At 46.8% G+C, this 15,205-nt stretch overlaps 1 protein-coding gene across 4 annotated transcripts; it reads left to right on the top strand.

The window, feature by feature from the left end:
* The first annotated feature begins 363 nt into the window (after nt 1-363).
* Nucleotides 364-2,817, top strand: LOC100274864 (uncharacterized). Of its 4 annotated transcripts, none has more exons than XM_035967853.1 (5): nt 364-639; nt 741-1,703; nt 1,836-1,979; nt 2,060-2,182; nt 2,244-2,817. In XM_035967853.1, the coding sequence occupies exons 1-5, from the start codon at nt 550-552 to the stop codon at nt 2,559-2,561; spliced, it is 1,638 nt and encodes a 545-aa protein (XP_035823746.1). In that variant the 5' UTR covers nt 364-549; the 3' UTR covers nt 2,562-2,817. The 4 variants fall into 4 exon arrangements, with proteins under 4 accessions (XP_035823746.1, XP_008681578.1, XP_035823747.1 ...); XM_008683356.2 differs by having other exon boundaries at nt 2,057-2,182; XM_035967854.1 differs by having other exon boundaries at nt 2,057-2,817.
* Nucleotides 2,818-15,205: the final 12,388 nt, after the last annotated feature.

Raw genomic sequence — 15,205 nt, 5'->3', positions numbered from 1 at the left:
TTTTTCGGAATATATAAGTTAGACAGCAAGAAAAGGCACTGATCTGCTGCTGGTAGTGGTGGCGGTAGGCAGGCATGCGATCGAATACAGAGATAGAGACAGACAAATTAAATAGAATTATCCGTTCATTCATTCATTATATTGGGTGTGAAGCAAACTATAAGGTGCCTTCAATTAATTCGTAGCTAATAAATTGGTAACCAACGTGCGTAACGGCTACTTTACTCTGAGCAAACCACATGTTTTTTTCTTGGTAGGCAGGCGTATTGCAGTGACAATGATGCATGGTGACGAATGATGGATGGATGACTGACCAACCAAGGCAACCACATATACACCAGGCGCCACCATCACCACCACCACCACTACCAACCGCCCGCATCCGACAGCACCACCAACATCGCCGACAGCTCCCCCACAGCAGCCAGCCATCCATATGTATGTACCATTCATCCTCCACTGCATGCATGCTACCCGGCGGCGGCCCAAGCTTCATCGATCGCCGATCATCTTCTAGCTAGCAGCTAGCTTGTTATTAGCTCATCGGCGATGGACTACGTGGTCGCCCGGATGCAATTGCAACAAGCAGCAGTGCCGCCGCCTGTTCACTCCATCGCCGACCACCGTCCTCCGCCTGTGGTCAGTCAGTACGATGGATCGACCACCACCGTCATCCTACTCTAGCCTGTGTTGCCATGCATATGCATGCATGCTGAGACGTTCCTTGTTTTTTTTTCCAGTCGCAGAGGACGCGGGGCAGCGCGACGATGCAACGACAGCGGCGTGAGGCACTCGAACAGGAGGTGGCAGAGCTGAAGCAGCAGCTATCCAACGAGCAGACGGTGCACCAGATCCTGGAGCGCGCCCTGCAGCCCAGCAGCTCCATGGCCCTCGCCAACATCCCCGCCTTCATCCCCACCAAGGCCAAGGAGCTGCTCGCGGAGCTGCTGCTGGTGGAGGAAGAGATCGCCAGGCTGGAGGACCAGATAAAAAGGATGAAGAAGTCCGCCGCCACGCAGCAGCAGCAGCAGCAGCAGACGGAGCACTGCAAGTCCATGTTCTTCATCAGCCAGGCCATGGACGGCGAGGCGTACCTCAGCACGGTGGTGAACAACAAGAGGCATTCCCTGGCGTCGTCGTCAGATGGGCATGCGGTGTTGGAGAAGAAGATCGCCCAGCACGAGCTGCCCATCACCAAGAAGAGCCCCACGGTGATAGCAAAGAGGAGGGCGAGAGACCAGCAGCAGCCGCCCAACAAGCTGTCGGAGAGGATCCTCAAGTGCCTGGTGTGCATCTTCATGCGGCTGCTCCGGTCGTCCCGGGCGTCCGAGTCCGCCGCGGGCAACCTCGGCGGCTTCAGGATGGACATGGGGCTCGTCAACGTGGCTGCAGCTGCGGCGGCCAAGGAGAAGGAGAGGGGCCAGCAGGATCACTACGGCATCTTCGGCATCCAGGACTCCATGGTGAGGGACATCGGGCCCTACAAGAACCTCGTCAGGTTCACCACCTCGGCTGGCTCCGGCTCCGGCTCCGGCTCCGGCTCCCTGGACCTCCACCTCCTCAGCAGAGGGTTCTCGGCGTCGCCCCTGGTAAGCAAACTGAGGGAGATGCTGGAGGCGCTGCAGCAGGTGGATGTGCGCTCCTTGAATCACCACCAGAGGCTGGCGTTCTGGCTCAACATCTACAACACATGCATCATGCACGTACGTCTCTCTCTCTCTCTCTCTCTCTCTCTCTCTCTCTCTCTCTCTCTCTGTGCAGTGCAGACGATGGATGGATGGATGGATGAACTAATCTAATCTACTGATCCATGCCATATATGCATATTCATGCAGGGCATTCTGCAGCATGGTTTGCCCTCAAACTCGGACAAGTTACTCGCACTCAAGAACAAGGCAACAATCAACGTGTCAGGGCAAACTTTCAATGCGTTGGTGATTGAGAATTTTATCTTGAGGCAGCCGTCAAGTGTGAAACAGGTGAGAATATTTGATATGCATGCACATGCGATTGCAGTACGACGTTGCTACAGCATATGCATGAACGAATAATCCAGCAGGAGTTGTGGCAATGCGACGTGGATGTGGAAGAAGAACAGGCGGTGAGGGAGGTTTATGGGCTCAAGACTTCAGAACCCAACATTCTCTTTGCACTCTGCTGCGGCATCAGATCATCGCCAGCAGTAAGTAGTATGCATGTATGTATTATATTGGCACTCAATTAATGCATACAACACAATGCAGCTTCGCATCTACAAAGCAGATCGTGTTCTTGTGGATCTGGACAAGGCAAAGCTTGAGTACCTGCAGGCATCGCTGGTGGTGACATCCACCAGGAGGCTCATGATCCCAAGCCTCCTCCACTCCAACATGCATGACTTTGCAAAGGACACGGAGTCGCTGCTTCGATGGATCTGCGAGCAGCTGCCCACGTCCTGGTCCATCAGGAAATCCATGGTGGATTGCCTCGCCGCCATTACCAACAACAACAACAAGCTGGAGGAGGTGGTCGTGGATGTCATTCCCTTGGACTACGACTTCCAATACCTGCTGCCCATGTGATCAACTCATCATGCATCATAAATATTATTAATTGCCCATTCCATTAATTCCATGCATGGATTATTATTCTGTAAGTTAACTGATACAGATGGAGTTATTGTGTAGTCTTGTCTATCTCATTAGCTACTAGGATGGACTCCAACAAGGAAACTATTCAAATGTTGCTTGCTGGTGATCATTATATTGTAGATTTCTAGTGATTACAAAGTTTCATAACTCTTCAATACCTACAACTTTCATGTTGGTGGTTTTTTTTCTTTCAAGGTCATTTTCAAAATTCAAATTTTAATTATTTTTAAATTCAGACGTAGTTTTCGTTGACAAGATGACTTGAAATGAAAATTTTGCCAACTACAAAATTCTATAACTTCTCAAGATCTACAAAGTTTATTTTGGTTGTTTGGTCATTTGTTCATTTCACATGATGGTTCTAACAATATGCATAAATCTTATACATCTCTCTCGTAGTTTCATAAACTACGAGAGATATATCGGTTTTATGAACAAATTTATTTTTATTTTGTCATATGAAGAAATATTTAAAATATAAATTATACATCATGATGAGTTATACAAATTTATAGTTGATTTTTTTCATTTGAATTAATTTACCGCTTTAAAATGTGAATTTTAAATTTTCTTTGCAAACACTCAGCAAGATGTGTGGCGCCGAGCTAGGTGCCACGTCGGCGCCACGTCAGCCATCGCGTGCCAGTGAGTCAGGTACCTCGGCGTCATAGGTGGTGGTGGCGAGCTCTGTTACCTCGGCGCCATGGTCTACGACACCGAGCAAATGGCCCAAACATAGAAATAATTTGTTCGCGGGTCTAAACGTGTTTTTTTAATGTCCAAAATACAAAAAATTCGGACGAGGCGGAGCGGCCAACCAGGTCCCTGTCAAGCAACCCTACGAGGCAGAGCGACTGACCAGGTCTCTATTAGGGTGGCAATTCTACCTGCGGGTACGGTATCCGCAGGTTTTGTACCCGATGGGCACGAATATGGGTAAGAAATCTCGCCCACAGGCAAGGATATGGTCAAAACTTCTCACCCACGAGTAATTAACGGATATAAAATTTTGCCTGTGGGTATTACCCGTTACCCGCTTAATTTACTAGCCCATGAAAATATCCCCCGGTCTGGCCCAATTCTCAGTCGGCCCATCAAATATCCCATACAGGCGAAAACCCTAATCATCATCCTTCCTCACGCCGTCACACGAGTTCCAGAGCCCTACTAGTACTGGCCACTCCCTGACCCTGACTCCCCACCCCAGACGGCGGGCAGCGGCGATGGCAGTGCGGACTGCAGCACCGGCACCCTCACTCCCTCGTTGAAAGGGAAATGTGCCCTTGGGCCATTTCTATAATGTTTTGGTGATTAAGTGTCCAACACACAGTGAGTGAGTTGCTATGTGCTAAACAAGCAAGAAGTGCAAATCATATAACAAGGTATGTTTCTAGACTTGGTAAATTGTTTTGTGTACTAACATGATTATTCAAGTGCTAGAAACTGTAACTAAAGAAGACAAGATGGAAAGGAAAAGACTTGGCTCTGTGCAGCCAATCTTCAGCTCGGTCTGGCACACCGAACTGTCCAGTGGTGCACCAGACAGTGTCCGGTGCGCCAGGCTGGTCCGTGTGGAAAGGCCGCTCTCGGGACTCGACGATGGCGTACGGCTATAATTCACCGGACTGTCCGGTGGTGCACCGGACTGTTCGGTGAGTCGTCCGCGGCGAACTCGTCGCTCTCGGGAAAAGTAAAAGGCGACGTGGCTATAATTCACCAGACTGTCCGGTGGTTCACCGGACTGTCCGGTGAGCCAACGGTCGGCCGCGCAATCCGCGGGCGACGCGTGGCCCGCAGCAACGGTCGGTTGGGCACACCGGACTGTCCGGTGTGCACCGGACAGTGTCCGGTGCACCAACTGCCCCCGAGGACCAAGGGTCGGATGCGCCAGAAAAGGAAGGAGATCGCGCACCGGACAGCTACAGTGACTGTCCGGTGGTGCACCGGACTGTCCGGTGTACCACCCGATAGAAGGCAAGTTTGGCCTTCCAAGTTGGCCTCCAACGGCTCCTAGCTGCCTTGGGGCTATAAAAGGGACCCCTAGGCGCATGGAGGAGTCACTAAAGCATTCTCTAAGTATTCTAAAGCATCCAGACTCCACTCCCACGCATTTGATTCTCTGTGTTAGCGATTTGAGCTCCATTTGAGTTGCGAACTCCATGTGTTGTACTTCGAGCTCAAGTTGTAACTTGTGTGCGTGGTTGTGATGTGGATTTGAGTCTTGTGTGCGTTGCTCTCCCCTCTCTTACTTCTGTGCTTCTTTTGTGATCATCATTGTAAGGGCGAGAGGCTCCAAGTTGTGGAGATTCCTCGCAAACGAGAGAAAGACTAAGGAAGAAAGCCGTGGTATTCAAGTTGATCATTGGATCGCTTGAAAGGGGTTGAGTGCAACCCTCGTCCATTGGGACGCCACAACATGGAAGTAGGCAAGTATTACTTGGCCGAACCACGGGATAAAAATAACGTGTCTCGTGTGCTGCTTATTGTGATTGCTTTGTGAGAGCACCTAGAGGGGGAGGTGAATAGGTGATCCTGTAAAAACTTGAAACTTATAGCCACAAAACTTGGTTAAGTGTTAGTAGGCTAAATAGCGAGCTCTTGTGAACACAAGTACCACAGAAAAGCAATCACAAAAGACACGTGAGTTATCCCGTAGTTCGACCAAGTACAACACTTGCCTACTCCACGTTGTGGCGTCCCAATGGACGAGGGTTGCACTCAACCCCTTTCAAGTGATCCAAGGATCCACTTGAATACCACGGTGTTTCTTTCTTTCACTATATCCCGTTCGCGAGGAATCTCCACAACTTGGAGCCTCTCGCCCTTACAAATGATGATCTCAAAGAAGCACGAATGTAAGGGAGGGAAAAGCAACACACACACAAGCCTCAAAGCAACAGCACAAACACGCACACTAGTCACAACTTGAGCTCTAAGTTCACACACAGAGTTCTCAACCCAAGAGGAGCTCAAATTGCTATCACAACGAATCAAATGCGCTAGAGTGATGTCTTGGTGTTTGGAGATGATCAAAGAATGCTTGGTGTACTCCTCCATGCGCCTAGGGGTCCCTTTTATAGCCCCAAGGCAGCTAGGAGCCGTTGAAAGCAATCCAGGAAGGGTATCCTTGCCTTCTGTCGGGTGGTGCACCGGACAGTCTGGTGCACCACCGGACACTGTCCGGTGCTGATTGCTTTCCTATTCTGGCGCAGCCGACCGTTGAAGTTTTTGGAGCCGTTGGCGCACCGGACACTGTCCGGTGCACACCAGACAGTCCGGTGCCCCCATCAGACCGTTGGCCCGGCCACGCGTCACGCGCGGATTGCGCGGCCGACCGTTGGCTTGGCCGACCGTTGGCTCACCAGATAGTCCGATGCACCACCGGACAGTCCGGTGAATTATAGCCGTACGCCGCCGTCGAGTTCCCGAGAGCGGCTAGTTGACCAGCGCCAGCCTGGCGCACCGGACACTGTCCGGTGCACCACCGGATAGTCCGGTGCACCCAGACTGAGCAGCAGTTGGTTGTACCCAGCCAACTCTTTTTCCTTTTGTATTTTCTCTGATTTTTAGCACTTAGACAAATATGTTAGTACACAAAAACCAATATAGTAAGTCTAGAATCATACTTTTGTGTTGATTTTCACTTCTTCCACCATTTGGCATAGTTTCACATTTAAACCATTTGTATTGGGCACTTAATCACCAAAATACTTAGAAATGGCCCAAGGGCACATTTCCCTTTCAATCTCCCCCTTTTTGGTGATTTATGCCAACACAACAAAAAGCAACACATAGAAGTGCAACATCAATGCAAATGAGAACAAGAATTGTTTTTTATTCAAATTTGGCATATTTGGATCACTCTTTGCCACCACTTGGTTTGTTTTTGCAAATCAACTTCAATTTCCTATCTCTAAGTTAAACACACTTGTTGAGGCATAAAGAGAGGTATTCCAAGAGAAATTGATCAAAGATTCAAAAACTCCCCCTTTTTCCCATAATTAAACATTCTCCCCACAAGAGACCAACTTTTGACAAAAGAGACACTTAGAGTATTTTGACAAAACAAAAGTTCTACCTCTACTATTTTCAAAATTCTCAAGTGGTAGCTGATCCATTTGCTTTAGCCTTAATTTCTCCCCCTTTGGCATCAAGCACCAAAACGGGATCATTGTTGGCCCTGTTAACCTCATTGCCTCACCAAAATTGTCAACTAAGAGCAAAAGGCAATAAGAGACATGGAGATGAACTTGGAGTAAGTTACCCTCTCATCGGAGTGCAGTGGAAGTCTTTTATGGTCCAAGTCCACCTTTCCCTTTCAATACACCTTTGAGACTAATTTAAGAAAACTCAAGCACATGGTTAGTCTCAAAGGATCAAGTTGTAGCACATCTCCCCCTAAATATGTGCATCACTCACACATGGACTTTTGAGGTCCGGGGATTGCTTTGTACAACTTGATCACCATAATTAAGCAACAAAATGCATAAAAGAACTTGATCGAAGGCATAAAACACATGTATGCTATAAATCAATCCAAGTTCCGCGAATCTAAGACATTTAGCTCACTACGCAGCCTGCAAAAGGTTGACTCATCTAGAGGCTTGGTAAAGATATCGGCTAGCTGGTTCTCGGTGCTAACATAAAACACTTCGATATCTCCCTTTTGCTGGTGGTCTCTCAAAAAGTGATGCTGGATGTCTATGTGCTTAGTGCGGCTGTGTTCAACAGGATTATCCGCCATGCGGATTGCACTCTCATTATCACATAGGAGTGGGACTTTGCTCAGATTGTAGCCAAAGTCCCAGAGGGTTTGCCCCATCCAAAGTAGTTGCGCGCAACACTGTCCTGCGACAACATACTCGGCCTCAGCGGTGGATAGGGCAACGAAAGTTTGTTTCTTAGAACTCCAAGACACCAGGGACCTTCCTAAGAATTGGCACATCCCTGATGTACTCTTCCTATCAACCTTGCATCCAGCATAATCGGAGTCTGAGTATCCAATCAAGTCAAAGGTTGACCCCTTTGGATACCAGATCCCGAAGCAAGGCGTAGCAACTAAATATCTAAGAATTCACTTAACAGCCACAAGGTGACACTCCCTTGGATTGGATTGAAATCTAGCACACATGCATACGCTTAGCATAATATCCGGTCTACTAGCACATAAATAAAGTAAAGACCCTATCATAGACCGGTATGCCTTTTGATCAACGGACTTACCTCCTTTGTTGAGGTCGACATGTCCGTCGGTTCCCATTGGAGTCTTTGCGGGCTTGGCATCCTTCATCCCAAACCTCTTGATCAAATCTTGCGTGTACTTCGTTTGGGAGATGAAAGTGCCGTCCTTGAGTTGCTTCACTTGGAACCCAAGGAAGTAGTTCAACTCGCCCATCATCGACATCTCAAATTTTTGAGTCATCACCCTGCTAAACTCTTCACAAGACTTTTGGTTAGTAGAGCCAAATATTATGTCATCGACATAAATTTGGCACACAAATAGGTCACCATCACAAGTCTTAGTAAATAAAGTTGGATCGGTTTTCCCAACCTTGAAAGCATTGGCAATTAAAAAGTCTCTAAGGGATTCATACCATGCTCTTGGGGCTTGCTTAAGTCCATAGAGCGCCTTAGAGAGCTTACACACGTGGTCGGGGTACCGTTCATCCTCAATGCCAGGGGGTTGCTCTACGTACACCTCTTCCTTAATTGGCCCGTTGAGGAAAGCGCTCTTCACATCCATTTGGAACAACCTGAAAGAATGGTGAGCGACATAGGCTAACAAAATGCGAATAGACTCTAGCCTAGCCACAGGAGCAAAAGTCTCCTCAAAGTCCAAACCTGCGACTTGGGCATAACCTTTTGCCACAAGTCTAGCTTTGTTCCTTGTCACCACTCCGTGCTCGTCTTGTTTGTTGCGGAACACCCACTTGGTTCCCACAATGTTTTGCTTTGGACGTGGCACCAGGGTCCAAACTTCATTTCGCTTGAAGTTATTGAGTTCTTCCTGCATGGCCAATACCCAGTCCGGATCTAGCAAGGCCTCTTCCACCCTGAAAGGCTCAATAGAAGAGACAAAAGAGTAATGCTCACAAAAATTAACTAATCTATAGCGAGTAGTTACTCCCTTGCTTATATCACCCAATATCTAGTCGACGGGATGATTCCTTTGAATCGTCGCTCAGACTTGAGGTGGAGGGGCTTGAGGTGCTTCTTCCTCCATAACATGATCATTTTGTGCTCCCCTTGATCACACGCCTCTTGATGAACCTGTTCATCAGTTTGAGTTGGGGGGTGCACCGTTGTTGAGGAAGAAGGTTGATCTTGCTCCTTTTGTTCCTGTGGTCGCACATCTCCAATCGCCATGGTGCGTATTACGGCTGTTGGAACATCTTCTTCATCTACATCATCAAGATCAACTTGCTCTCTTGGAGAGCCATTAGTCTCATCAAATACAACGTCGCTAGAGACTTCAACCAAACCCGATGATTTGTTGAAGACTCTATACGCCTTTGTATTTGAGTCATAACCTAACAAAAACCCTTCTACAGCTTTGGGAGCAAATTTAGAATTTCTACCTTTCTTCACTAGAATGTAGCATTTACTCCCAAATACACGAAAGTATGACACGTTGGGTTTGTTACCGGTTAGAAGTTCGTACGACGTCTTCTTGAGGAGGCGATGAAGGTAGACCCGGTTTATGGCGTGGCAAGCCGTGTTTACAGCTTCCGTCCAAAACCGTTCGGGCGTCTTGAATTCACCAAGCATCGTCCTCGCCATGTCTAAAAGCGTCCTGTTCTTCCTCTCTACCACACCGTTTTGCTGTGTTGTGTAGGGAGCAGAGAACTCGTGCTTGATTCCTTCCTCCTCAAGGTACTCCTCCACTAGAAGGTTCTTGAACTCAGACCCGTTGTCGCTTCTTATCTTTTTCACCTTGAGCTCAAACTCATTTTGAGCTCTCCTTAGGAAGCGCTTAAGGGTCCCTTGGGTTTCAGACTTATCCTACAAAAAGAATACCCAAGTGAAGCGGGAAAATCATCAACTATAACAAGACCATACTTACTTCCCCCGATGCTGAGGTAGGCGACGAGTCCGAAGAGGTCCATATGCAGCAGCTCCAGGGGTCTTGATGTGGTCATCACGTTCTTGCTGTGATGAGCATTTCTCACTTGTTTACCTGCTTGACAAGCTGCACAAGGTCTATCTTTTTCGAAAGTTACATTTGAGACCTAACACATGTTCTCCCTTTAGAAGTTTGTGAAGGTTCTTCATCCCCACATGTGCTAAACGGCGATGCCACAGCCAGCCCATGCTAGTCTTAGGAATTAAGCATGCATCTAGACCGGCCTCTTCCTTTGCAAAATCAACTAAATAGAGTTTGTCGTCTAGTACACCCTTAAAAGCTAATGAACCATCACTCCTTCTAAAGACAGACACATCTACATTTGTAAATAAGCAATTGTAACCCATATTGCATAATTGACTAACGGACAACAAGTTATACCCGAGCGATTCAACTAAAAACACATTAGAGATGGAATGCTCGGATGAAATAGCTATTTTTCCTAGTCCTTTAACCTTGCCTTGATTCCCGTCACCGAATATGATTGAATCTTGGGAATCTTTGTTCTTGACGTAGGAGGTGAACATCTTCTTCTCCCCCGTCATGTGGTTTGTGCATCCGCTGTCGATAATCCAGCTTGAGCCCCGGATGCATAAACCTGCAAGGCAAATTAGGCTTGGGTTTTAGGTACCCAACTCTTGTTGGGTCCTACAAGGTTAGTAACAATATCCTTAGGGACCCAAATGCAAGTTTTGTCTCCTTTGCATTTTGCCCCTAACTTCCTAGCAACCACTTTCTTATTTTTACATTGAAGTACAAAATCAGTGTTGTAGGCATGAATAACAGTAGCATTATGCATTTTCCTAGGCACATGGACAACATTTCTCCTAGGCATATGATGAATAACATTTGTCCTAGGCATATTGAAAGTCGCCTAGAGGGGGGTGAATAGGGCGAATCTGAAATTTATAAACTTAAGCACAACTACAAGCCGGGTTAGCGTTAGAGATATAAACGAGTCCGAGAGAGAGGACGAAAAACAAATCGTAAGCAAATAAAGCGTGAGACACAAGGATTTGTTTTACCGAGGTTCGGTTCTTGCAAACCTACTCCCCGTTGAGGTGGTCACAAAGACCGGGTCTCTTTCAACCCTTTCCCTCTCTCAAACGGACACTTAGACCGAGTGAGCTTCTCTTCTCAATCAAACGGAACACAAAGTTCCCGCAAGGACCACCACACAATTGGTGTCTCTTGCCTCGGTTACAATTGAGTTTGATCACAAGAAGAATGAGAAAGAAAAGAAGCAATCCAAGCGCAAGAGCTCAAATGAACACAAATGTCGCTCTCTCTAGTCACTATTTGATTTGGAGTGATTCCAGATTTGGGAGAGGATTTGATCTCTTTGGTTGTGTCTAGAATTGAATGCTATAGCTCTTGTAATGTGTTGAAGGTGGAAAACTTGGATGCCTTGAATGTGGGGTGGTTGGGGTATTTATAGCCCCAACCACCAAAAGTGGTCGTTGAAAGGCTGCTGTCGCACGGCGCACCGGACAGTCCGGTGCGCCACCGGACACTGTCCGGTGCGCTAGCCACGTCAGCCGGCCGTTGGGTTCTAACCGTTGGAGCTCTGACAGGTGGGGCCTCTGGGCTATCCGGTGGTGCATCGGACAGGTCCTGTAGACTGTCCGGTGCGCGTCTGGTGCTGCTCTGACTCTGGCGCGCACTGTAGCGCATTGAATGCGTTTGCAGTCGACCATTGGCGCGAAGTAGCCGTTGCTCCGCTGGCACACCGGACAGTCCGGTGAATAATAGCGGAGCGGCCTCCCATTTTCCCGAAGGTAGCAAGTTCAGCGTCGAGTGCCCTGGTGCACCGGACACTGTCCGGTGCGCCAGACCAGGGTGCCTTTTGGGATGATTTTAGCTCTCTTAATTTGAACCCATCTTGGTCTTTTTATTGGCTTATTGCGAACCTTTGGCACCTGTAAAACTTATAGACTAGAGCAAACTAGTTAGTCCAATTATTTGTGTTGGGCAATTCAACCACCAAAATCAATTAGGAAAAAGGTGTAAGCCTAATTCCCTTTCAATCTCCCCCTTTTTGGTGATTGATGCCAACACAAACCAAAGCAAGTATAGAAGTGCATAATTGAACTAGTTTGCATGATGTAAGTGCAAAGGTTACTTAGAATCGAACCAATAAATATTTTCATAAGATATGCATGGATTGTTTCTTTATTTTTAACATTTTGGACCACGCTTGCACCACATGTTTTGTTTTTGTAAATTCTTTTCAAAGTCATTTTGCAAATAGTCAAAGGTAAATAAATAAGATTTTGAGAAGTGTTGGGGACCTTCGGCATCCGAAGGTCCTCAAAAACAGGATTTAACAGTATTTCTGGAGTATAATGTGTGAACAGGTACCTTCGAACTCAAGTCGTTATCACGCCAGGAGAAGACCAAGATAATACGAAGGTCTTGATACAACGCCGAATATGTCAGCAGGAAAGCTTCGGCGTGGTTGCAGAAAATGAAACCGACTTAAAGATGAAAAGGCTATTCAGACCTCGATAGATTACCATAGAATTATTATCAAATGTAAAGGGCATGAATGTAATTTTGTATGGGCTGTGTCCCGTGCCTATAAATAGGTGAACAGTACCCCCGTACTGTTCACGCTGACTTGGCATTCGCTTTTTGCGTCACGCTTGTACTGTCATCTCCTTCCGATTGAAGGTACACCTATAATTCAACAAGGGTTTTGTTTATGTCAGATAATAATATATGATTATTTATGTTATCTCATATGTTCTTTATATTTCATCCTTCGCCATTGTTTAATGAATATATGAAGGTATGTCCCTCATAACCTTCGTCCGCAAGCCATTACATCCTAAGGGAAATAATGCTTCGGAGAACGAAGGACTTTAACGATTAACATTTTCTATGTTGCCTTGTTCTTAACTCATAGCACTTGAGAACAAGTCCCCAACATTGGCGCCCACCTCCGGTGAACTCACTTCCACTCTGAGTTTTTTGAACACCTTCGGCGATCATAAACCTACGTTATGGCGCCGAAGAAGGCTTCAGCAACTGGAGCTGCAGCTCTGCAACCACTGGACCACAATCAGGAGACAATCTCCCTGCGGGAGGCCCGAAGCCAGAAAAGGAAGGCTGTCAGCCCGACACCACCAGAGGACGAGATAGATCAAGAAATCAGAAATATGGAGATGCTTCATCAACAAGTACAAAGGAAGAAAGAAAAGATGGCCAGGCTAGCTGAGCTGCAGAGGCAGATAGACGAAGCCTCTGAAGAAGTTCATCACCTTGCCCAGGATGAGCAGCACCGAAGGCCTCAACACCAAGATCTCCATCAGGAGGGTTTCCTCAACGAGGATGACTGGTATGACAATTTCCATCATGGGAATTTTGTTTTTGATGATGCTTCTCCTCTGTCCGCTGAGCTGCAGGCTACACCTTGGCCTTCGTCCTACAAGCCGCCTCAACTTCCCGTATTCGATGGCCACTCAGACCCGAAGCAGTTTTTAATGAGCTACGAAGCAACAGTGTCTTCGTATGGTGGCAATGCTTCAGTCATGGCCAAATCTTTCGTTATGGCTGTCAGAAGTGTTGCTCAAACCTGGTATTCCTCCCTTCGACCAGGAACGATCACTTCATGGCAGAAGCTGAAGGACTTGTTGCTAACTAGCTTTCAAGGATTTCAGACGAAGCCGGTCACTGCTCAGGCTCTGTTCCAGTGTACTCAGGATCATGAAGAATACCTTCAGGCGTATGTCCGTAGGTTCTTGCGTCTAAGGGCACAGGCACCAACGGTGCCCAATGAAATTGTCATCGAGGCCATGATCAAGGGGCTTCGGCCAGGTCCGTCAGCTCAGTATTTCGCCAGGAAGCCTCCTCAAACTTTGGAGAAGCTTCTCCAGAAGATGGATGAGTACATTCGGGTCGATAATGATTTTCGCCAAAGAAGGGAAGAGGCTTTCAGGTTTTCTGAAATGACCAGGGGCTTCGGAGGGAGGTTTTACCCAAGGCACGTAAGATCAATTCATAACTCTACACAAAATGATGACAGAGGAAGCCAACAGCAAAGGCCACAATGCTCCTCACAGGCTTCGGGACAACAGCAAAGCTCCTTTCGACCACCAGCTCCAAGAGGCAGAGGCGCCAGGGGCTTTGGAGGAAGATTTGGCGATCAACCGAGAAGAATCTTTTGCTTATTCTGCGGTGAGAACAAAGGCCATACTACCAGGATGTGCCATGTTACTATTCAGAAGCAAAAGGAAATAGCTAAAGCAGCAGCACAACAAGCTCAGCCGAAGCAAGTCATGCATACAGCTTCGTATCATTCGCCCTACATTCCAGAATATGTGGGCAATCATCCTGCAGTTTCTGTTGCTTCGGCGAGTCAGCCTCAAGCTTCTTGGCAACAGCCTCCGCCCCCACCTCCGTTGCAACAAGGCCAACAGCCAGAAGGGAGCCAGTATGCTCCACACCAGAGGGACTTCAGAGAGCAGTCCGAAGCACGTACAGTCAATAGCACTGTGCCAGAGTCAAAGCACATCTATTGACAAATATCCTACCTTAATAGCAATCTTTTTCATTCAGTTTTATCTTCTGTAATAAAGGACATTGTTTAGATTTCATGTAATTAGTTTCGTTGAATCCTACAAGGACAATATATTTTCTCTACAGGCTTATATTGATAACAAAGAGGACCTTCGAACTATCGAAAATTCTTCGAAGCAACAAAAAGTCGTTCTAAGGGAGCGCAGTGTAAGTTTTCTGCTCCAAAGTCGTTCCAAAGGGAATGCAGAGCATACAGCGAAAAGTCAACGCTGATACCGCCTAATTAAAAGGCGAAGCGCGAAAAGTCAACGCGAATACCGCTGAAAGTAAAAGGCGAAGAAGCTCCTAAGGGAGGCTTACAGCGAAAAATAAACGCTGATTCCGCTGAAGTAATAGGCGAAGAAGCTCCTAAGGGAGGCTTATAAAAGATTGTGTTTTATTGCAGGGATGCGTATGTATCTTCGGAATAAACATCATCTCACATAACATAACATCATCGCATCATTTCGCATAGCATAAGCATCATACATCATTTTGCACATGGCACAAGAAGTAGACACATTATCAATCTACAGAAGAACGCTTTGAAAAAAGGGAGAAATCAGTCATAAAAAAGATACATCATTGATCTTCGGAAGTGTAGCTTCGGAAAATATTTTCACGAAGCCTGGATATTATTCATCAGAACATTGGATATTGTTGTGACAAAGATAAATTTTTCTTCACGAAGCATGAAAAGAAGGGAAGGTGTTTTTTCGTCAAAGACTCAAAAGCGGTACGTATAAAGTTTCATGCATCGTAAAGAATTGACTAACAAAAATAGATATATTACATTTGAGGTTACAAAATGTTATAGTATATTACATTTCCGAAGTTTTTTACAAAAATACTTAATCTTCTCTCAAAACGACTTCGGCAGCCTCATTCAGGA

This window comes from Zea mays, chromosome 5 (genome assembly GCF_902167145.1).
Source record: "Zea mays cultivar B73 chromosome 5, Zm-B73-REFERENCE-NAM-5.0, whole genome shotgun sequence".
NCBI lineage: Eukaryota > Viridiplantae > Streptophyta > Magnoliopsida > Poales > Poaceae > Zea > Zea mays.
The sequence above is the reverse complement of the archived record's forward strand: the minus strand, read 5'-3'. Positions and strand labels throughout refer to the sequence as shown.

What these genes read in the sequence shown, in the direction of transcription:
- LOC100274864 (XM_008683356.2), top strand. Translation starts at nt 550, where the DNA reads ATGGACTACGTGGTCGCCCGGATGCAATTGCAACAAGCAGCAGTGCCG. An exon ending in ACAACACATGCATCATGCAC is followed by an intron (nt 1,704 to 1,835) that starts GTACGTCTCTCT and finishes ATATTCATGCAG; the next exon opens with GGCATTCTGCAGCATGGTTT. An exon ending in AGCCGTCAAGTGTGAAACAG is followed by an intron (nt 1,980 to 2,056) that starts GTGAGAATATTT and finishes CGAATAATCCAG; the next exon opens with CAGGAGTTGTGGCAATGCGA.